The following is a 23,856-nucleotide window of genomic DNA, read 5'->3' on the forward strand; positions in this document are numbered from 1 at the left end:
TCTTGGATTTTACAAACTTTAATTAACATAGAACCTAAAATTACCAAAGAAAAAGTATTTCAACTCGATTGACAAAAACATTCAGTTCCTGCCTCATTTATTTTGAATTCACTTTCATCCGCCATGTCCATCCTCAACAGATGTTGATTTTGGAGAGAAATTTTAGGTGTAAACAGTTTGTCTGTCCATCTGTCAGTCCGACATCAGTTTCTCACACTTTTTTATTTATTTGTTCTTGAAGATATTGATTTGATATTTGGTATATAATTTTATAATGACTCGATTCCTATCAATTTCGAATTTTGTCTTAAGTCTGATGATTTTGTCCAGAGTTATGGTTCTTGGACTTTTGTTTTGGCATGACTACTTTTATTTTTGTTTAAATTTGTTTTCTTTATTTTGTACATAAATCAGGTCATTAGTTTTCTGGTTTCAATTGTTTTACATTTGTCAGTTAGCATGGTTATGGCCTTGTATATCCTACTATGCAATATGGGTTTCACTCACTATTGAAGGTCATACAGGTCTTTGTAAATTTCTGTGACATTTAAATTTAGTCTCATGTGGAAAATTGTCTCATTGGCAATCATGTACCACATCTTTTTATTAATATTTATTTCATTTATACGAACCATGAAAACTTAACTTTGACTATTGAACCCTGGAACTGAGATGAACCGACTAGGCATTCATGTATCATACAATCATTTCATTCAACAAATATAATAAGATAAGAAGAGGGGCTAAATAGTATGTACATGTACATTGTACCTGAACAAAGGGACAAGAGGTCAGTATCATGAGTCTATAGCTAGACTCAATGTTCTGATAGGCATACATAATCTGATGTACAGTAGTTGTCGTTTGTTTATGTAATTTATACGTGTTTCTCGTTTTTTTATATAGATTAGACCGTTGGTTTTCCGGTTTGAATGGTTCTTCACGTCTAGTAATTTTGGTGCCCTTTACAGCTTTTTGTTCAGTGTGAGCCAAGGCTCCGTGTTGAAGGCCGTACATTGACCTATAATGGTTTACTTTTATAAATTGTTATTTGGATGGAGAGTTGTCTCATTGGCATTCATACCACATCTATGATAAACATGATAAAACACCAAGAAGGTTTAAATAATTTAATTAACAAAAACACCTTTGATGAATGATGATAACAAATCAATTAATAAACAATGTCATACAGCAATAATAAGATTCTCATTTAAGTACAAAAATATGGGGGAAAAAAATATTTCTTACAATTTACAATAATTTGATTTTGGATGTAACGCATCTTCTGATTGGCTGACGTCGTTTTGTTTATCAGCCCATAGACATAATATAGTCATGTGACCGTGACGTTTTTTCATGATTTACTCCGGTTTAAAATGAAATTTAGAATTAAATTATAAGAAATAATTATCACTGTAATATTCGAAATAACATAAAATATGTGGTGCACACTTTAAAAAAACCCACTACGTGGGTTATTCAGTGTGCACCACATTTTTTATGTTATTTCTTCATAGACAGAAAAAATATTACAGTTATTCCTTAAATGTCAAAATAATAAATGTTAAAACTCCTAAATCATAAAAACTTAATTTCAAAAATCATAATGTAAAAGTCTCAAAAATCAAAATAATCCTCAATAAGAAATTGCCAAAGTAAATAAAAAATATGAATAAGAGCTCTAGATTAACTTTAATTTGTCTCAATGCTGCACAATCAACTGGTACATACCAATGGAAAGTCTTATATATAGGTCCAGTATAAAAGAAATGTGTAGTGAGAGGTTATTATTATATAGTTTCTGAAACTCTGAAGCCTTTCCAAAATTTGAAAATGCTACTTATATTAAAATAAGAAATTAATCATTTCGACGACATGAAAATAAAAGTGCTTTGATCAAATAAAGCAAAATTGAAACTACATTAAACAATGGCTCGTCCCATAATGTTTTTGGTAAAACTTATACATCTGTCATAGCCCCATACTAATAATATATATAATAACAATTCATGTTTACAAACAAATTATTTGAGTAAACTGTGACATGTCGAGTACTTGCAATATCATACATGTACATGCCATAGGCATGATAGATAAAGATAATATTTGCCACTTACATGTAATATAAAACACCAACTCATCCATCAATGACATCTTTTCTACTTTAATAAAAGAATTACTCCATAATGCTTTATGCTATTAACTATTGCCATCAACATGATCAAAGTTTTTGGATGTTTTTATGTTTGTTTCATTTACATGTATACAAGTGCCAAAAAATGAGAGATAATAGTCATAGAAAAATTTGTTTGTGGTATGATATAACCATGATAACTACCGTATAGTCATGATAGTATTAAAAAGACTAAAGGACAAATGTGTGAATAATAACTAGGAATTAAAAATTATAAGCTTCTCAATGATCAAAATTAATATTTGTCAAACTGCTATATATTCAATGATTTTTTTCTGATAAAGTGTGTGGTTCAAGTTTTTTTGAAATTTTTATATTTGTCAAAGTCATGAAAGTGTCAAAGTTAATATTTTGTAAAAATTTTATGAAAATTAAATGAGCCAAGTAAATTTTAGTCAAGGTGTTCAGTACCACCTTTTAAAAAAGTCAGGGAACATTTATTGCTGTTTATATTTATATCAGCTATTTTGGATATACATGTATATTAAAGTAGGTTTCTGATAGTCAAAATGGTAGTTAACAAGTTAAATTCTAATACAGTGGTTTCCCCCGTTCTACTCTCCTTGTAAATATTTCTGGTATAACACAACCAATATAAAATTCTTTGAGCTTTTGCAACATAGAATTCCATGTAGATTCATCAAAGTTAATTCTCTCTACACTGATACCTTTTTTAGTCCAAATTACAAAATCTACCCAGTTCAGTTCATACACTCCTAACTGACCCTGAACCTGATACATATAATTACTTGTGTCTTTTAATTCAAGCTGTCCATCTACTTCATTGCAACAGAAGTTGGTATCTTTGGCACACTCAATTGGAGTTTTATTCCTCCATGGTTCCTTTTTACTGTCTGAGCCATACGGACATTTTACTTCAACTAAGCCAACACCACATTTGTTGCAAGTGACCAGTGAATCGATGCTAGCCCCTAAAAAGGGATATTTGGGGTTGACTAATAGTCCACGAGACTCGACTGTAGTATTTCCACATTCCTTTGTATGTTTCTGAATGTACTGACTTACAGCAACCGATTCATATTTGCGTCCATACTTTATGCTCTTGACCCTATCTGGAACAGTCACATATCCACAAATTTTTTTCAACAAATTGTCTGGCACAAGCTTTTTTCTTTTATAAACTTCTCCCATAACAGATGCTGTTATTAAGTTTTTTCGAGCCTTTATCCAATTAGTATTGACACTTTGACCTCTTGTTCCCTCTTCAAGGGTTTGACTAATTGCATCTGTAACTTTTAGGTTGTCAAAAAAGTGTGTGAAGTCTTTAACACAGGTATCACGTGTAAGACTTACAAAGTCACAAAACATATAGTCCGGGTAGAACAATTCCAAAAAAGGATCAATATTTGCATTTTCAAACCTAAGTGTCTGATATAAAACACACTGTGGATATGCATTCTCCAACCCTTTTAAAATGTCATCTAGAAAAGTCTCATTCTGAATCTCCTTAATAGGTCCAGCTTGGTATATTCCAGGATATGGTCGGACTTTTTTTGTTTGTGTTTCTTTTTCTGTCTTAGTAAAAGTTATATCGCAGACTCTTGCAGGACTTGGCTTTCGCTGCAGAGGTCTAGGACGATCCCAAGTACACTCACTTGATGTGCATGAATCTTTGGTTTTAACTAAAGTATACAGTAAAGCACCTACATGCGCACAGAGACCAGCCCCACCTGCCTTACAGTTGCATCTAGCATTGAAGATATTTCCAAATTTTCTACCTAGGCATACATTTAAACTATAAAATTTGGCAGTCATGCCAGATGTCCCAATACTAACAGACTGTTTCATAGAGGGTAAACACTTGGACTTGATATAGCAAAAGTCTGATAAATCACTATATAGTATATCTCTGATAAACCCTTCATTGCATAGTCGTTTTGCCTTTTTCATTTGTCGGTCAAAGTGCAATCTTGCTCCTGTTGTAGGGTTCTTTTGGTAGAGAAAATAACCGTCTACATCTTTTGAGGCCAAACCATTTGGAATGTCACTAAAGTCTAGTGTCTTCCAATTTGAAATCTCATGTACAGGAATTAAATCCTCACCTAAGTTCTCATCTGAGCTATCTGGATCTGAATCCATGTAACCAGACATTGCTCGATAAACCCGGTTTACCAATACTTCCTTTAATCCTGACTTTTTCAATTTGTGTTTTTCTAACCACTCTTGAAGTTTTGTCACTTTCCATAATTTTAACTCTGGAAGACTTGAATGTAAATCGGGTGGTTCCTCTGTTTCTGATTCTTGTAGATCTTCTGATAACATTTTCAAATCTGAAAGAATAAATATACATAAGAAAAAATATAATTTACACCAGGATACTTGTTACTGCAGGTACATATTAACTAGAGGATCTAAAGAGCCTGTGTCGCTCACCTTGGTCTATGTGCACATCAAACAAAAGAACACAGATGGATTCATGAAAAAACTGTGATCTTGGTGATGGTGAGATGTGTTTGTAGATCTTACTTTATTGAACATTCTTGCTGCTTACAATTATCTCATTACATTCAGTTGTTTTGTTGAAATTTTATAAACTTAGTGTTTCAATTAGCCACATTAATTTTATTCAAAAGCAATACTGAAATTACATATGCATTAGAGACATATTTACATAAAATACATGTAGTATTTCCTACAAGGGGGCTTTGGCATGGTATGGCGCCCTGCCTTGTTTTCTAAACGCCCTGCCCTTTTCAGGAAAAACCAGGTGCTCCGCAGGGCGCAGCTATATACGACCCCAGTGGTCGAACCCTGAACAGTGTGGGCAAATTTGGTCACAATATTCAAGCTTGATACTGTCTGAATTTGGATTGTGATCAAATTTTTTACATAATATGGGTTTTTGTCACAAAATTAATGTGGTCAAAGATCTAACAAATCTATTGCACAATACTGTGCAATTGAATATTTCTTCTTGCATTCTTGAAACTTTTCAAAATTTGAAATTTGAAATTTTTTTAAAAATGGTAAACAAAAAATCCCCACCCCACCACTTTTTGAAACCCCCATTGGATCAATAACCCTTAAACTCATTCCCATGCTTTCTTTTGTAGTATTGAACCTTGTAGTACAATTTCAGAGAGATCCATACACTTAAACACAAGTTATCGTCATGATTGGTTGGAAACTAGAAACATGCTTCTTTTTGTCCCTTTTTAGGCCCTTAAATCCTACATATTTTGGGCAATTAACCCAAAACTTAATCCCAGCCTCCCCTTTGTTATATGGTACGTTGTGGTACAATTTCAGAGAGATCCATACAATTACACACAAGTTAAATTATTGTCTGGAAGCTAGAAAAATGCTTGTTTTGGCCCCTTTTTGGCCCTTAATTCCTAAACTTTGGCCCCATAACCCTGAAAATGAATCCAAACCTTCTACTTGTGGTTTTAAACATTGTGATATAATTTCAGAGCAATAGAAATACTTGTACACAAGTTATTATCCTGAAACTAGAAAAATGCTTGTTTTGGGCCCCTATTTCCTAAACGGTTGGGACCTTCATCCCCAAAATTAATCCCAACCTTCATTTTGTGGTATTGAACCTTCTGAAAAAATTTCAGAAAGATCTATTCACTTAAACTAAAGTTACTATCCGGAAACCAATGTGTCTTCTGACGACAACGACGCAGACGACGACATCATACCATTATACGATCCCAAATTTTTTTTGGGGTCGTATAAAAATTGGTGCCATACAAATTTCATGAATATACAAGTAGTTACTGTAGTTAATCATGGATCACCAGAGGCTATTTAATGGTGGAGCTACTCCACCGTAAATTTTTCAGCTCAACCCTTACCTTGAAAATTTTTAACAATTTTTACTTCAAAAGTATAAATTCATGCCTTCATTACAATTTTTTTTTACAACGGCTTTAACATGTTTAATTTGATTATCTTTTTCCTAATTAACAGATAATGATCTTGTGTGATTGTAATTTCAATATCAGCACCACCCTTAAAATAAATTCTGTAGTGATCCCTGAGTTTTGTTCTATTTCAATACTTGAGTGACTTTTGGTATCACAAATGATACAATATTCTTATCACAAAGCAAAATATATACATGTAGATTCAACTTTTCACTTTTAAGACTGATATGTATGATATTAATCACAAACAGTAATTCACATAGTTATGTGCATGGCAGCAGTTTTTGTTTTTGTAATTAGTTTATGCTTGCAGAAAAAAAAAGTATTATGTTTTTTTTAAATTAAGTTAAGAGGGGTGCTTTTTATTGAAATTACTACATGTACTATGTAATTTCAGTTTTTATAACACATTTCATTACAACTTGATGTAGTTCCTAACTTTGATATAACTGTATACTCAGAGTAGACTCATGAAAACTGTTCTTGTCATGCTTATACCTCATTGTTACATTTTAGTGTAGTTTTAATGTGTATATGTAACAGTGGTTTGATTCTGCCAGTGCACTTTATCCAGAGGAATAAAATACCTAGTGATTTTTATCCACCAACAAAAATTCACTAGGTTTTTTTTTTATCCTGGTCCAGTGTAAAACATCCACCAGTCACTATAACATTCTAAAAAAGCTTTTTTGAAGGGGAAATATATATAAAATTGGGCTTATTGATATTTTTTCATGTAATTGAAACGTGCATAGTTGATCTATGTAATAAATGGAGAGTTCTCGTCCAAGGAATGTTCACACTATTGTTTTTGAACCAGGAATGATTACACTAGTGATTTTGTACCAGAATGATTGCACTATAGCTAGTTATTTTATACCGGGATTGATTACTCTAGTGCTTTAGATCCATACATTGATGAAGTGTTTTAGTACTCATTATTCATTAGATTGACTCAGATTATTTAAACTGGTTCCTTGGAAATCTAATTTTAATCCTTTTATTTATGTAAACAATAAATCGGTCTAAAATAAACAAAAACAACAATATCAAGATCGACCCTTTCACACTATTTACATCCAATATTCTCAAGGGAAAAACAGCTACCCGGAATAAAAACATGGTGGAATGAAAGTACGCTTACATATATACATTGTGTACCTACTGATTAATGAAGGATCTGACTTTTTAGGTTTTTTAATGTGTTTAGACTTTCCATTCTCAATTTTAATTTTAGTTTAGACTTAGAAGTAATATTTTTTTTACCTTTAACTTACTCACAGTACAATACTTTAAATACCACTGAAGTGGATGCTAGGGGCCAAGGCCCAGCTTGTCAGGCAAATCAGCCATTGGATGTCAGAGTAATCTCGCACTAGACGCCTTCTTGACCTTGTTGTAGGGTATGAATAATTCATTCCAGGGACTGTCAAGATAAAAAACGGGAATAAAAGGCCTAATCATTGATAATTTTTTCCCATGTACATGTATTGTGTGCAATTTTGACCCATGCACATTTACTCTTTTAAAGTCTTTATCTCTTTTTTTCTATTTACTACATTCATTGTCATTCACCTGGGACATACTCAGATAAATTCCTACCTACAACCCTGACAAATTCAAGTTTTTTTAAACCATTGTGCTAAACTTATCAATTTGACGTTACTGGTTGAAAGACACAAACGGCAAACACGGCGCGAAAAAAAAATGTGCCAACAAATGAAGAAACGTACCCCTGAAAATAAAGAACGACGCATACAGAACTGTCAATCATATACTTACAATTATGAGAACTTCAACCAAGTAACTAAAACATCTCTACTTGAATGGTACACTGTATTGTGTCATTGCAAATCGTTGTTTATATAATATCGGTAAAATTCATCAAGGTGTAGTGCAAAGACTGCGTTCCTGAACGCCCCGGAAGTTGATTTCGAGATAAAACTAAAGATCGGAACAAACACGGAAATACGTCCGGAAAAAATATTGCGGAACAGAGCCATTGTATGCTGCACAAGAGACTTAGTACTTACTGGTTCAATATCTCCCGTTAACAATTTCAGGAATGTACTTTTACCAACACCATTAGGCCCAACTATGGCAACTAAAAAAATATATCTCTAGTTTAATCACTGAGTGACAAACATAACATGAATAAATTATGTAACAAAAGTTTATTAAAATATGTTATAGTGCTACCCCAGGATATATTTATAACCCTGTGGAAAGCCCTATACATTGAAAAACTATCTAATAAAAATCAACAGATTATTTGTATTTGACTAAGACTGTCAAACATTTTCAAGTCTTGAATGACTTACATATTTCTTTTCAACTTTAAAATGTAAAACTTGTAAATATCAAATGTCAAAATCATAATTAATCTTTTGAATGCTGATAATAGAACAGTAAATTTATACAGTACAAATATTAACTAATATAAAAAGATGAGTGAAATATAGGATTAAACACATTTTTTCTAGAGGTTATTGATGTGTAAACCGGGGCGATTAACTCACAAACTAAATAAAAGTCCAAAGGACTTTTATGTTGAGTTTGTGAGTAACAGCCCCAGTTTACACATCAATAACCTCTAGAAAAAATGTGTTTAATCCTTATAATTCTTCAGCAAAACATTTGAGATATTTAATAAACATTTTTTGTGTTGATGGCTACTATGTATTTACCATCAAAAGCACAATGGCAAGTCGTAACTAAGGAGTACGCCGCCATCTTGACTTTCTAAAAACCATAAATGTCTGATAAATACAACGGAATCTTAAATGAAATAGCACCTACCTAAAAAACTTCATTTAATTAAATGTTATCCGAATTTGAAGCATACATGTAATGAAATAATCTTTCCCTTGAAAATTTCCATTCGTATGACGTTGTGTTTTGCGCTGAAGTAAATTCGCCAAATCCTTCATGAAATTTCGCGGTATTTTATTAAATTTATTTCTTTTTTGTTATATATGCACTAAAATAGTCACAACTGTTATGCAATTGTTATTAAATCTCAATTTGCTGAAAATCCCGGGATCACTGCAAGCTTGTGTAATGACATGAATAAATAACAAAAGTAGTTTCGGAAACATGGTTTATCGAAGTGTAAACTTAGAGAAAAAATCTTATTGACCAATCCATTTCAATTATTTATAGATATGCAAATCATATAAGAATTATACAGTATTAAATAGCTCTCACCTCTTGACTTCATATCAATACCAAAATTAAGCTTTTTAAATAGGAAATCACATTTGTCATAACTGAAATCTACATCTGAAACAGAAAAAAAATCATTTTAATATGAAAGACATAGATGAAGGTATGTAAAAGCCCTAGAATTCAAAGTTTTAAAAAGTGCCAGAAATCTACAATTTACCATTCTTTAGCATGTCAGTTTTTTTTTTAAATGTTTGAATTTTGTTTTACACATTGGTATTATTAGATTAGATTAGGAATTTTTTTAAAACTCACACCTCTTGCAAAATTTCAGAAACTGGTAAAATAGTCTCATTTCGAGATCTTGTCATTCATGTTTAGCAATGAGCCAATTAAAATTAAAATATTTTGCTACCAGACTTGGGGTCAATTACATCGGAATGTAATTAATTAAATTACACATTACATTGCAAAAATGATCAATTACATCAATTACACATTACACTGTTTTTGTAATGTAATTAATTAAATTACAATTACTTTACTAAAGTAATTAATTAAATTACACATTACATTTCGTGTCATCTATAGACTAATACACAAATTTCAACATGAATATGACATCCTTGTGACATATCAACTCACCCCACCCACAACATTGTGTATGTGCTGGTACCAAGTTGAGAACCTGTAACTCAGTGGTTGTTTGTTGTTGTATATTTTATTTGTTTTTTTGTTCCGTTTTAATTGGTACATACATAAGGTCGTCATTTTTCTTGTTTGAATTGTTTCAAAATTGTCTATTTTGTGCCTTTTATAGCTGAACTATGCTGTATGGGTTTTGCTCATCGTTAAAGGCTATATGGTGACCTACTGTTGTCAACTTCTGTAATTAAAGAGTTGTATTATTAGTAACCATACCACATCATCTTATTTGTATAAGATCATTTCCTCACTGATGTTCCTTAAACATGTAAACTGAGAGGCAATGGATTAATTTTTTTTTAATAAAAACATGTCACACAAATCCTTCAATACATCAGGGAAATATACTCTGTATGTTAAAACAACTTACCAATCAGTCCTAAAACAGGCGGACTAAGGGGTGCTGGATTAGGGAAGTCAAATTTGACAGTATATTCTTTAGGTCGAGGCAATAGTTCTTGTGGTCCTTTATCTTCCTGTTCAGTCTGTAATTTGGATTTGTTTTTTTGTTGTTTCCTTGTCAAAGCCTCTTTTTGCTTGGCTTCCTAAATGAAAGAAACATAACCTTGTTAAAAAATGTCACACTTTTGAATCAAATAATAATAAATGGGGCAGGTGTTCATGGGACACATTTGATGCCCCCACTTCCATTTAAGGTTTAAGGGGACGTAATTCATGACCGAAAAAAACATGTTGCTACTTAGAATTGTATTTGAACAGAGTTTTGAGTATTTTATTGTGTATAAAAAAAGAGGGACGAAAGATACCAAAGGGACAGTCAAACTCATAAATCTAAAACAAACTGACAACGCCATGGCTAAAAATGAAAAAGACAAACAGAAAAACAATAGTACACATGACACAACATAGAAAACTAAAGAATAAACAACACGAACCCCACCAAAAACTAGGGGTGATCTCAGGTGCTCCGGAAGGGTATGCAGATCCTGCTCCACATGCGGCACCCGTCGTGTTATATAAGTTTCATAACATTAAGTTCAGGAATATTTAAGTTGAAGAACAGGTGTGGATGTACAAAAGACAAAGAAAAAACTTAACATTCATTTTTCATTGAAATCTAAATCACAACAAAAAAATATGTTTCTTATATGTTTTGAGTTTTGTAAACCAATGAACAGAAAAGAAAAAATTCAGTATTTTTTTCAATTTATAAAGTGCCATAACTCTTAGAATGGTTAAATAGACACCACCAAAATTCAAATTTGATCTGTGTTTTGTGATAATAAGTCTTTTGTATAAGTTTCATAACTTTTGGTATAGGCAAACCAAAGTTAGAGAATGAAAACCAACTTTGGGATGTGATAGACGTATGTACATATGGATGTACAGACAAGGGTAAAACTAAATGCCACTCTGCTAAGACAGGTGCATAAAAATAGTCTTAGCATACAATTTTGACCTTGTACATCAATTGGAATAAACTGTACCTTAAATTAAAATATTTTTAAAAAATAAATCTGTTCCTTAACAATTCTATTCAATACTTGCAGCTTGTTTTGTTGACTTTCCGGATGATTTCATTTCTCTCAACATTTTTTCCTGCTTTTCATATGCCTTTAGTTGTTCTTTCCTTTTTTGTACCAACATTTTCTTGAATGTTGCTAAAATAAATAGATATAAAATTTATCTCAAATTGTTCTAATAAGGTAAATGAAATATACCTTTTTTTATAAATCGTAGAACAAGTCTTAAGTTAACTAAGTCCATTCACACCACCATTCTGTCATTAAGGAAATTGTGATTAAGAAATTACAAAAAAAAACATTATTTCTAGTTTATCCTGCTCAATGATGACCACTAAGGTGCTTGATGAACATTTAGAGTGCAGGGATACAGGCAATCCCTTCTTTCTGGTAAATGACATCATAAAGGCGTGCATAATTGAAGAGTTTTTTCTGGTGAAGCACAAATTTGAAAGTGGTCTATTGCCTACTATAACTAGGACCTACCGTAATTGCCTCTGTAGTAGAATAGTTTTTGTTGATCTAAATGTATAATATCTGAACAGACATTATCCAAGAAGCTCTGGTCATGGGATACTATCAGTAATGTTTTCTTCCAACCTTGTAAGTAACTGTAAAAACAAGATTTGATTAGTACAGTCAATCTGTTATTATTTGTTGAATACAAATTTTTCTTTAGTTTCCATTGTACAAGTGAACCAAGAAAAATCATAGAAAAAGTTTTTTTATATTGTTTGACAAGAATCTTAGAATGCCTTTGGTGGTCATATGTTGTATGTTGGCTTTATAAATATTTTGATATGAGAGTCACTGATGAGTCTTATGTCGACTAAACGCGTGTCTGGTGTACTAAATCATAATCATTGTACCTTTGATAACTATTGTATCTGATTGATACCATAAGAAAGATCCTCTGTACAGAACCTTTAAGGCATTGTTTTCGATGAGTTCTGACACTTTAATTTCATTTCATTGATTGGGTGTTCAACACGATTTCAGGACTATTTTGCTATTTGGTGGCAGTCAGTCATTTCTGGTGGAGGAAGATGAATTGCCACTAGAGAAACATCGACCATGTGTTAAAAATATGAAAATCAGCAACATGATTAGTTCCAGTAGTAGAGCAAGATCTGCAAACCTTTCCAGAGCACCAGATGATCCCGTTTTTTTGTTGGGGTTCATGTTGCCCATACTTTAGTTGTCTTTGTAATGTTTGTTGACTTATAAAAAAGAAGATGTGGTATGATTGCCAATGAGACAACTATCCACAAAAGACCAAAATGACACAAACGTTAACAACTATAGGTCACCGTACGGCCTTCAACAATGAACAAAGCCCATACCGCATAGTCAGCTATAAAAGGCCCTGATAAAACAATATTAAACAATTCAAAGGAGAAAATTAACGGCATTATTTATGTAAAAAACTGAACGAAAAACAAATTTGTAACACATAAACAAACGACAACCACTGAATTACAGGCTCCTGACTTGGAACAGGCAAATACATAAATAATGTGGCGGGGTTAAACATGTGAGCGGGATCCCAACCCTTCCCCTAACCTGGGACAGTAGTATAACAGTACAACATAAGAACCAACTATAAAAATCAGTTGTTTTTTATTCAATGTCGTCTTTGGCCTATCAGCAGGGTTTCCCCTGGGTCAATTATTTTTTTCGCCACCTCTTTCGCCAAAACAATATATTTTTCGCCACTTTATTATTTTTTTCGCCAAGTAAAACAATATATATTTTTCTTTTAAAATTTTCCTTTTTTTTTCAGCCCCCCCCCCCCCCCCCCCCCCCCCTAAATAAGAAAAGGTTTTACAACAGAACGAAGCATCTTATCACTTGAAATTGATCCCTCATGTTAGGTGTAGTCATTACATTGAAGGGTTACTCTCATGCCTCTCATGCCAACCTTTTGAATATATTTCTTCATAACGACAGTTTTCTTTTCTAGACCATCGTAAATAAGTAAAACTATATGCTTGAAATACGTGTGTCACTGAAACGACTTTGGAGTACCCACTCAAATCAATGATCTATATGAAAGTTAAATGATAAAGTTTTAAATCAGAGATCTTTTTTGCTTTTGAATAGTTCCCGTCATAACAACGATTTTCTTTTCTGGACTATCATTAAAAGAAGGAGAGGCAGCATAAAAATTTTGCTTCAAACACGTGCGTCGCAAAGTGGTTAATAGTTCCCTTTTGTGACATGTGACAGAAGCCATTTAATCATATCATTTTGTCATATTATAACAATCAACACCTTTATTAATTAGTCCTTTGATGTCGATAGCTATGAGTGCAATCAGCTGATTATTGATTTTCTGTCAAAATCTTAACGAGTTCAAGGTGAATTCCGAGTATTGTCTGATTGGTAAAGTCAGAGAAACCCGAAAAAAGTAAATAAACAAGATGGCTGAAATTAAATCGTTTTATATATTTCTTTCGCCAAATTCTTTCGCCAAGGACGAATTTTAATCGCCACAATTATTATTTTTTCGCAAATTGCGAAAATGGCGACCGCCAGCGGAAACCCTGCCTATCAGGCTACCTATGAGCTACTGATCTATCTTCATACTGTTATGGACAAGTTATAATATTCAAACATTTAAATACCCACATGTAAATATATTTTAACAGAGCCTAATTAACATTTAAATATGATTGAATATAATTGATTTTAATTTCATTCATGTACAGAAGAGAGTTTATAAAACTGTAGAAGTTAAGTACTTACTTGTCTAACCAAATAACAGCATTCAAATCTAAGTGATTTGTGGGTTCATCCAACATTAATAATGTAGGTTCCAGAAACAATGCCCTAAAGTAAAAAATAAAATATGGTTCATCAAACAAATCTTAGGCGAGTCAACATATCATAATAATAACATTTTAGCTACAAAAAAGTATCTAAAAATGCATAAAAATTGTCTGACAGTGTTAAAAGGCTTGTACAAGTAAAATGAGAATTTTTGATTTTCTGCTTCGGTCAAAGTTAATAGTTTTTGACTTTTTTAAACATATACTCCTAATAAACTCAATAATCACATTAAATAATGGAAAATTCCATGTATTTACCTAGCCAATGAGACTCTCATTCTCCATCCACCTGACAAACTTTTTGTGGGCCGTTCCATCATAGGAATGGTAAAACCAAGACCTGCCAAAATTCTCCTTGCTTTAGGTTCAGCAGCATCGGCACCAATAGCTCTTAATTCATCATGGACCTAATAAAAATAAAAATGTCTTAATCTTTACGTGTAGAATCAGAAAGGCTAACATGGTATTGGTTCCCTACTTTAACCAAAGCTATTCTGTTTATGTAATATTTTGATCCATGCTTTGTATTTATTTAAACATGATTAAAAAAAACTATTTCCCAAAAACTGATGAAAATATGATATGTATAAATAGAAGAATGCCTAAACTGGATTTAGAATGCAGTTTTACCACAATTTAAGGATGTTCGCTACTCTGTTAAAAAATAACAAGCTCTTCAAAAGACTGTTATGAATTGATAGTATAAAAATAAAGAAACTGAAAAAGTTGAAAAAATGGAGGGTCCGTGTGCTCGTTTTCGAGATAGAAGCCATTGAAAATTTGGTGGGAAATAATTCTCTCTAGATTATTCATTTAATTAACATTGGAACCTTATCTGTTTCAAAAACTATGAAAAATAACAAGAATTTTATAAAACTTTGAAATATGGCTTTTCAAACTTCATGTTATAAAATTATGAAAAGCAAAGTAGGGGTTAGTGGGCAAATTTTTTAATAACAATACAAGGATAAAACCAGAGGATTCCGAAAAATCTGGCAAAAAATCCAAAATTTGGAAGAGCAAACATCCTTAATACAAAACTTTTTAATCATATTGCCTACATCATACAATATCTCAAGTAAAATTCATTATTGCAAGTTATCAGTTATTGTATCTATGAACAAAATAGATCTGATTTGTCCTTTAATATGCCATTTTTTGTCAGTATCATATGAAACTTTAATTCTGGCTAGGATAAGGGTCATAAATCATAAAATCACTATAATGTTTGTTTCAACAATTTCAATAAATGTATTCTATGATTCTAAGTAACACAGATAGTTTTAATTCTATATTTCATGAATGCTTTAAAGGCATTGATAAAACTGTTTATTACAAGTTACATTACTGATTTGAAGAGTTATTTCCCCCTAGAATACCTCCAAATTATGACCCATATCTTTGACAAATACTAAACCATAACCATAGGTAGCAATATACAGTTAGAAAATTAGTTTCACATTTTGGCCATGGTGAATTTTTTAAATATGAAAGTGTTTGTACAAATAAAATTAGATTTTTAGATAGTTGAAGAAGAATTTAGCCTTCCAAGTCGGGTTAACCGTTTATATGTACATTTAAATTGTTTTCAGCATGTTTTATAGGACATTTTCTGTCTGACAGTTGGTATTTTCACATCTGTATTGCCTAAAGATCCATAATCTATTGTAGTATTTTTCAACAAAGAATTCACCCACAATCTTTTCAATTCAATTTTATTGGAAAACCGAGTAGAAATAATTTTGTTTTTACCTCTTGATAGATAAATGTCTATGGTTTCAGGAAAGGTATCACCCTAATGGATTGAAATTCTCCTTTGGACTAAATTTTCATACTTTTGTGGCATTTTCATCCTCCCCATTTTGCAATACTTTGTATTAAATAAATGCAGATTGTTGCCATGGTTACAACAAAAAGAGATTATATTTCACCATTATAGCTATTGGAAATCAAATCTATGGAAGATGCTCTTTCCATTAATATACACATGCAAAACACAAATATAAAGTCTTATTTGTTAGAAAGGAATAGACTCTGGTGGTTAAAAGTTATGAGTGTCAATTAAAAGCTTTTTCCTAACTGTGATTGCTACCTGATTGTATGAGAAAATAGATTTCAACATTAAGGTGGTACCTAACACTATAGGGAGATAACTCTGTAAAATCACCTAAACGTTTTAATGACGTTGTGTTGTTAAGGGAATATTAAGCTTCTCATTGATCAAAATTAGTTCTTGTCAAACTGCTATATAAACAGTGTAATTTTTCTGATAAAATGCTTGGTTCAAATTTTTTGAAAGTTTTATATTTTTGTCAAATGGTCATGGTAAATACTTTGCCAAAATTTTATGAAAATTAAACGAGCCAAATTAATTTTAGTCTTAGTGTTGGGTACCACCACCTTAAGCCGACATCTACAAACCTCTTGTAGTCTGTCCACAACTTTGGTGTTTCCTTTCTCTGCCTCTGCTGTGACAGTTTTTAATTCCTCCAATAATGCTGTCCTCTTTTTATCTGCCTGTAAAACAGCAGTTATAGCCTTTGTGTCGTCAGCCTGGACCTCTGTAATACACCAAAAAGAAATGCAATAGTGACCCAAAAATCATATAGGTTGCACTTTGTTAATAAAGCTGTTTATCAAACCACGCCTCTTTTGGGGAGATTTAGAATATTCATAGAAAATTAATTTTGTTTACATACGGGTTCCAAGTTATGCTCTCTGTGTTCCATCTCATAGAGACATAACTTGGGAATGTTAAATATATATGTGCATATTGTTTACATTGAAATCTGTGGTAACCCTTCATTCGAGGTAGGGGTAGTTAAGAAAATTAGTGTTAGTTTAAACTCTTAAAAGTTCAGGGCATATAAATGTTGAAAATAAGCCCTATATTTAGACCTTTGAAAAAAAATGTAATGCATATGAATTCAATTCTAGGATAAGATTTTTTTCAAAACTTCATAGTAAAAGGGCTACAGTTTTAGCCATAGAAAGAGTTGCTATGGGAAATTGCATTTTCAATATTTACAGAAATGCAACCTATTGCAAACCTCCCATCCCATAAGGAAATAAGAGATTTTAAACATTTTAAATGGTAGATTATTTCATTAGAAAAGGACGTATCTATATTTTTCAGGAACACATAATTATCCATGGTCTTCTGGATTTCTTATTGAATGTTTTACCTTGTTTACAGTACAGCAAATCAATGTTTTACCTTGTTCACAGTACAACAAATCAATGTTTTACCTTGTTCACAGTACAGCTTATCAATGTTTTACCTTGTTCACAGTACAACAAATCAATGTTTTACCTTGTTCACAGTACAACAAATCAATGTTTTACCTTGTTCACAATACAGCAAATCAATATTTTACCTTGTTCACAGTACAACAAATCAATGTTTTACCTTGTTCAAAGTACAACAAATCAATGTTTACCTTGTTCACAGTACAGTAAATCATAATTTTACCTTGTTCACAGTACAGTAAATCAATGTTTTACCTTGTTCACAGTACAGCAAATCAATGTTTTACCTTGTTCAAAGTTTTACCGTGTTCCCAGTTCAGCATATCACTGTTTTACCTTGTTCACAGTACAGTAAATTAATGTTTTACCTTGTTCACAGTACAGCAAATCAAAGTTTTACCTTTTTTCACAGTATAACAAATCAATGTTTTACCTTGTTCACAGTACAGCAAATCAAAGTTTTACCTTGTTCACAGTACAACAAATCAATGTTTTACCTTGTTCACAGTACAGTAAATCAATGTTTTACCTTGTTCACAGTACAACAAATCAATGTTTTACCTTGTTCAAAGTACAACAAATCAATGTTTACCTTGTTCACAGTACAGTAAATCATAATTTTACCTTGTTCACAGTACAGTAAATCAATGTTTTACCTTGTTCACAGTACAGCAAATCAATGTTTTACCTTGTTCACAGTACAACAAATCAATGTTTTACCTTGTTCACAGTACAGTAAATCAATGTTTTACCTTGTTCAAAGTTTTACCGTGTTCCCAGTTCAGCATATCACTGTTTTACCTTGTTCACAGTACAGTAAATTAATGTTTTACCTTGTTCACAGTACAGCCAATCAAAGTTTTACCTTTTTTCACAGTATAACAAATCAATGTTTTACCTTGTTCACAGTACAGCAAATCAAAGTTTTACCTTGTTCACAGTACAACAAATCAATGTTTTACCTTGTTCACAGTACAACAAATCAATGTTTTACCTTGTTCAAAGTACAACAAATCAATGTTTACCTTGTTCACAGTACAGTAAATCATAATTTTACCTTGTTCACAGTACAGTAAATCAATGTTTTACCTTGTTCACAGTAAAGCAAGTCAATGTTTGCAGGTATAGTTAGAGCTCTGTTTGCCATGTGTCTCAGCAGAGTTGTCTTTCCATGACTGAAAAAAGTTATAAAATTCTTATGAATAGCATATAGGGATTTCTCTTTTATAAGAATATCTTTTCTGCACCATGAAAGTTGTCATGCCATAGGGATGGTGTTTCTTTGTGTTTATCAAAGAATTATAAACCATGACCTGGCTTACAAGGATCTGTTTATTTATCAGTCTGACAACAACATTTCTGCTGCAAATTTTTTCAAGGTTATCATGAAAAAATGAAAGTGCCAAAAAAGGTCTGTAAAACTAAGAGTAGTAACAGTGTTTTCAGTTCCTTGAAAACACAGCATGGTCACAGTATTGTGTTTCAATCAGATTAATCAAACCACTGCTAAGAAGTAAAAAATTGAAACGTTTTTTCTCTCAAGTCTGCAAAATAAAGGGACTTCATAATGGGATTCATTGAATTAAAGAATTTAAAAAAAAACGAAAAAACTTGGTTATAATTTGAATGTTTATCTAGAATCTAATTGGTTTTGAAGGTAGTCTTAGTGTAAATGCAGCCAAAAGTCTGTTTTGTTATGATTCATTTTTAATACAAGGTCTTAGCAAAACGGATACCAATCATGGGTTTCACTTCTGGACCCAAAAAGTCGTGGGATGACAATAAATGTACATCCCAATCAACCCTTTAAAGCAAAGGAGATTTTAAATTGTTTTAAGTTTAAGATTTTTTTAGTTTTCGTCAGTTGAGACCATCAGGTTATTTTTAAATCATACTCAATTACTTTAAATGGGGATATATTTTAAGAATTATTTTTCATGATTGAAGCAGAAAGAACTTTTCCACAAATACAATGTCAAAGAACACATCTCTATTCAAGATATAAATCCTGGAAATTTTTTTTGGTACACCTTATTTTGTTCAATTTAATTTTTCCATAAACTTACCCATTTGGTCCTACCAAACCATAGCGTCTCCCAGCTGTGATGAAAAGATTGGCATTGACAAATAGGTCTTTTCCCATGGCTGATATTGAAAAGTTTTCAACCTGAAACATGTAAAATATGAATGAGTTAGAATATCATTTTACAGCAAAACTCACATCTTTTATTAAGATTCCTTTTCTAAAATCCCTCTATAATTTTCATCTTCCATCAGTTTTACCGAAAAGTAACTTGCCTATTGTGCAATTTTTATCACATTTAATTACTCATGCCGATGGAAAGAAATAATTTGATTGGAAACAAGCTGATGATTTTAGGAACAAACCAGCAAAGCGGTACAGGAAATTTGAAGCAAATTTCCGTCCAACTACCATGCATAAATGTATCTACACATAGAATAATTTTCAACTGGAAATGATTTAAACTGTTTTTTCTGCTCTCTGAGACAACTTCTCCGTGTATTCTGACAAATGCTGAGATATCAATGCTTATTTGCACTTGAACCTGTAGATTTGCCATTGTAATATTTCTATGATATTTTTTAATTAGATGAAGGGTATCACCCTGAAAACAGAGAAATATCATTTTTATAGTCAACTAAGGAAGACAACTCTTTGTTATTGTGAAAACCATAAAAACTGACAAATTAATTTTATCAAAAATCAGAATCTTCCTATGAACCCTAATTTATTTATGGTTGAAATAAAACAGTATCTTAAATTTGCACATAACTATGTGACTTAGAAAGAATATGATCATAGTATATTCTCTATTTTACTTATATTTATACTGATATTTTTGCTGCCAGAAAATCTCTTCTTCTCTGCCATTCCAATCTTCCTACTTACCTTAATATCGAGTTGATTTTCCAGAACTGCTGATTTAGATGACTTTTCTGCTTGGGACACGGTAAAATTAAGGGTTGATTCTGAGCCTAAGCTTTTCAACTGGTCTTCAAATTCCATCTGAAATTATTTTTTTCTTGTATTACAATACATGAAACCTTATTTATAAATGTATATTGGATCCTTGATATATGTCACCACATCTAACTTTCCCCTCAACAGTAGAAATAACATCTTTTCTTTAACATGTTTTAAAAAACTTTTTTTTTCAGCAACCTCAGTAAAAGTGAAATTAATGAAAAATTAAAATTAATCTTTGTTTAGTGCTTCAAAAGATACCATTAAAATTCCAATCATTCAGTGCAGCTTGATAGGACCACAGAGATTGAACTAGCTTGAAACATCTCTGAATTTAGATTGTGCTTTAATATTTGACACAGAATGAATGTGGTATAGGGCCTTACAAATTTGAGAATGGACATTTACCTTTTTAGGCCAACTATCTCAAATTCGAATCAATTCTTAAATTCAGCATATCAAAGAATCTCCAAGAGTTCATTTTTTATGGTAAAATAATGATATTCTATTACCTTTTTCTTCAATTTCTTCATTTCTTTCTTGCTTAACTTTGGTTTTGCTTCTTCCTCTGAAATACAAATGTAACATAAAGACATCATAAAAAATGTTCCTAATTAGCATTGTTGTAGTATAAACATTAATTGTGCCTGCCAATAAAAAGAAAGGTAACAAAAAATTACATTTTTTCTGTATCATTTTTTTCTTCTAGTGAAGCATATTTTAAAAATACTTTACTATATCAAAAAGCACTTTACCCCATATGGGCGAAGGGTTTAAAACATTATACCATTGGAATGTGATAATTACAATTAATCCCCAACTAAAGAAGTCAGTAAATAATGTCAAAATATGTCTGATCTGCCTACATTTGGACATCAAATGTCAATACAATTGTTTTAAGGTCATCTACCTCACAAAATCTTGTGATGCAATAAAGAAATGTGACTGTCATCAAGGATACCACAAAACTGTTCATATTCAAGATATTTCAAACATAAAATGCTAATACGTTGAATTTTAATAAGACTTTGTCAGATGATGCCAATAGTTATAGTAAAGATTCTCTTAAATTGTTTTGTTGTTTCTTGGCTGCGCAGGATGTTTCCACAATGGAACTAGCCATGATAAACGGCATAAATTCTGGGGTTTTTTCACCATTTAAAATAATGACGTAATTGTGACGTCATCAGATAACAAAGATTATGTATTTATTTCCTTTTTCTTCACCTCAATCAGTTCCGAACATTTTTTTGTGTCAATTTGAAGTAGTTGTTAAACCCTTAATGCCCCTACTCCTTTACACTTAGTATCCCCCTTCATGCCCCTACTCCTTTACCCTTAGTATCCCCCTTAATGCCCCTACTCCTTTACCTTTAGTATCCCCCTCTTCTTCCTCTCCATTTTCTTCTTCATTCTGTTCCCTTAAGTAAGCTGCATCCCTGTCAACCTCTACTGGGGAGGTTTTCTTTGACGACGTTCTTTTTTCTTTTTTGACAGTCACAAACTGAATCTAAATTTAAACAAAGAAACAAACATGTTTAAATTTACAACATGACAACAAACCACAAATTTAAATGTCAACAAGATTAAAAATTTTCTAAAGGAATGTTTGCACTTAGCAAAAACAACAAAATACATGTAGATATCCTCAAAAGGGGAATTTTTCGACAATCCACAAAAAATTGGGTATCCACAAAAATATCCGCAATTCTTGTTTGTAACATCTGTATAACTAAAACTACTGTAAGTATCAACAACTCTTTTGCAAAATGTTGTCATAAAAAAGAATGTCATTTTGGAGCTCTTCCCATTGACAGACTGTTTTGTAATGCCATCTTAGCCAAGAGTTGCCTGCAGGTGATCCAATTTTATAATTCTACAATTTGATTCCTGATAAAAAATTATGATGATACTACCTCTTCTGTTTCTTCCTCATTATCTTCCTCATTTTCTTCTTCTGCCATCAATTCTGCTAACTTCTTTAACTTGGACGATTTGCCCTGTAAACAATCTCGAATTTTAATATCATATATGGTAGACAATGTACATCAATTCTACACACCATTGATTACAAACATGGCTGTCAATTTTTTATGTGTTACATATTTGGTTTGCGTTTATTTTTTTATACAGATAAGGCCATTAGTTTTCTCATTTAGATTGTTTTACATTGTCATATTGGGGCCTTTAATAGCTGATTATGCAGTATGGGCTTTGCTCATTGTTGAAGGCCGTACGGTGACGTATAGTTGTAAATGTCTAAGTCATTTTGGTCTCTTGTGGATAGTTGTCTCATTGGCAATCATACCACATCTTCTTTTTTATATGAACATATATTGAGGCCTGATGTGTATGGATCCAATGTCATGAGTCGAATCCATAAACAATGAAACAGCCATTGGATGTCAGTTATCTCTAACTAGTTGGAACTATAGGGGTTTGATTACATGTAAACTTTACCCAAAAGCAATATCAAAATAATCATTGATGCCTGCAATTTCCATATGAAATATCTCCCCTGTCAAGAAATAGTGTTAAGCAATTAAGTCTCAAAAGTAACAATTATTATTTACTATTGTTACTTTCTGTAGTCAAGTGTAGTCACTGTAGCCAGTTCCTACTTTTTATATTAACTATTCACCATTTAGTATGGATCAGAGTCAAACAGACTTGGGATACAGTGGAGTACCCGGTGTCCGCGCGGCCGTTGATACCGCGCATTAGCTGATTTCGTCATATCAAAACAGTAGCACTAATAAAATCGTTCTTGTTATTGTTTTAGCCTTCCGAAGGGATGAATAAGAATAAAATTGATAAGTTCAAGAGTTCAATAATAACTGTAATCCTGTGATTTACAATATTTGGCCAATTTCCATTAAAAAAATTACATCATCAGATAAAATTTGTTTTATTTTAGTCACATTTAAATCAGATTGAAATATTTTTTGCTCTGCATCCTTGGCAGTGTGCTTGGTTCAAATTCAGCTTTATTTCGTAGTAAAAAATCTTTCCATTATTCATAATAAGCTATTTTTGGAAGGCATGCGCGAAATCACCGGACATTGGAGGAACTCTCAGAACAGGGGTTTCCCTAATTTTGGAAACACATTACACAAAATCTTGAGAGTAAAAGCATACAAACAGAAGATTTTATGAAATAAAAGTATGTTATGAATGTGTTAACACAATATTATCCAATTATTGGTTATATCAGTTGAATGAAGTGAAGTCATATGTCTTAGGTGCGCGGATACACCGGACTGCACCGTAAATCAATATGGCAGAGAGATTTGTGGCCGTTTGGTTTGAGACAGAAAGATTCCTTTTCTTTAAGAACCATATT

The 23,856-nt window shown here is 32.0% G+C and overlaps 2 protein-coding genes across 5 annotated transcripts in view; both read right to left on the bottom strand.

Moving 5' to 3' along the window:
- The window catches only part of LOC134708343 (ATP-binding cassette sub-family F member 1-like), a 34,181-nt gene that overhangs the window by 9,827 nt on the left and 498 nt on the right, over positions 1-23,856 (bottom strand). Inside the window, exons 2-15 of one of the 3 annotated variants that reach the window (XM_063568797.1) lie at positions 22,430-22,513; positions 21,885-22,023; positions 21,026-21,081; positions 20,439-20,555; positions 19,594-19,694; positions 18,617-18,702; positions 16,700-16,839; positions 14,537-14,685; positions 14,196-14,279; positions 11,934-12,058; positions 11,473-11,585; positions 10,334-10,508; positions 9,301-9,375; positions 8,127-8,197 (exon numbers count right to left, since the gene is read on the bottom strand). In XM_063568797.1, the coding sequence (XP_063424867.1) occupies positions 8,127-8,197; positions 9,301-9,375; positions 10,334-10,508; positions 11,473-11,585; positions 11,934-12,058; positions 14,196-14,279; positions 14,537-14,685; positions 16,700-16,839; positions 18,617-18,702; positions 19,594-19,694; positions 20,439-20,555; positions 21,026-21,081; positions 21,885-22,023; positions 22,430-22,513 (1,515 nt within the window). Of the gene's footprint in view, positions 1-8,126; positions 8,198-9,300; positions 9,376-10,333; positions 10,509-11,468; positions 11,586-11,933; positions 12,059-14,195; positions 14,280-14,536; positions 14,686-16,699; positions 16,840-18,616; positions 18,703-19,593; positions 19,695-20,438; positions 20,556-21,025; positions 21,084-21,816; positions 21,823-21,884; positions 22,024-22,429; positions 22,514-23,856 lie in introns of those variants that run through there. The other 2 variants (XM_063568799.1, XM_063568800.1) reach the window with 2 other exon arrangements.
- Positions 1,483-7,974, bottom strand: LOC134708342 (uncharacterized). 2 transcript variants are annotated; one of them, XM_063568796.1, is made up of 2 exons: positions 7,360-7,488; positions 1,483-4,488 (listed from the first exon to the last, which is right to left on the bottom strand). In XM_063568796.1, exon 2 carries the CDS (start codon positions 4,478-4,480, stop codon positions 2,729-2,731), a length of 1,752 nt encoding a protein of 583 aa, XP_063424866.1. In that variant the 5' UTR covers positions 4,481-4,488; positions 7,360-7,488; the 3' UTR covers positions 1,483-2,728. The 2 variants fall into 2 exon arrangements, with proteins under 2 accessions (XP_063424866.1, XP_063424865.1); XM_063568795.1 differs by lacking the exon at positions 7,360-7,488 and adding an exon at positions 7,876-7,974 and having other exon boundaries at positions 1,484-4,488.

Source organism: Mytilus trossulus, chromosome 2 (genome assembly GCF_036588685.1).
Source record: "Mytilus trossulus isolate FHL-02 chromosome 2, PNRI_Mtr1.1.1.hap1, whole genome shotgun sequence".
Classification (NCBI taxonomy): Eukaryota; Metazoa; Mollusca; class Bivalvia; order Mytilida; family Mytilidae; genus Mytilus; species Mytilus trossulus.

Bases quoted from the DNA above. Each gene is read 5' to 3' on its own strand.
- LOC134708342 (XM_063568796.1), bottom strand. From the start codon at position 4,480: ATGTTATCAGAAGATCTACAAGAATCAGAAACAGAGGAACCACCCGAT.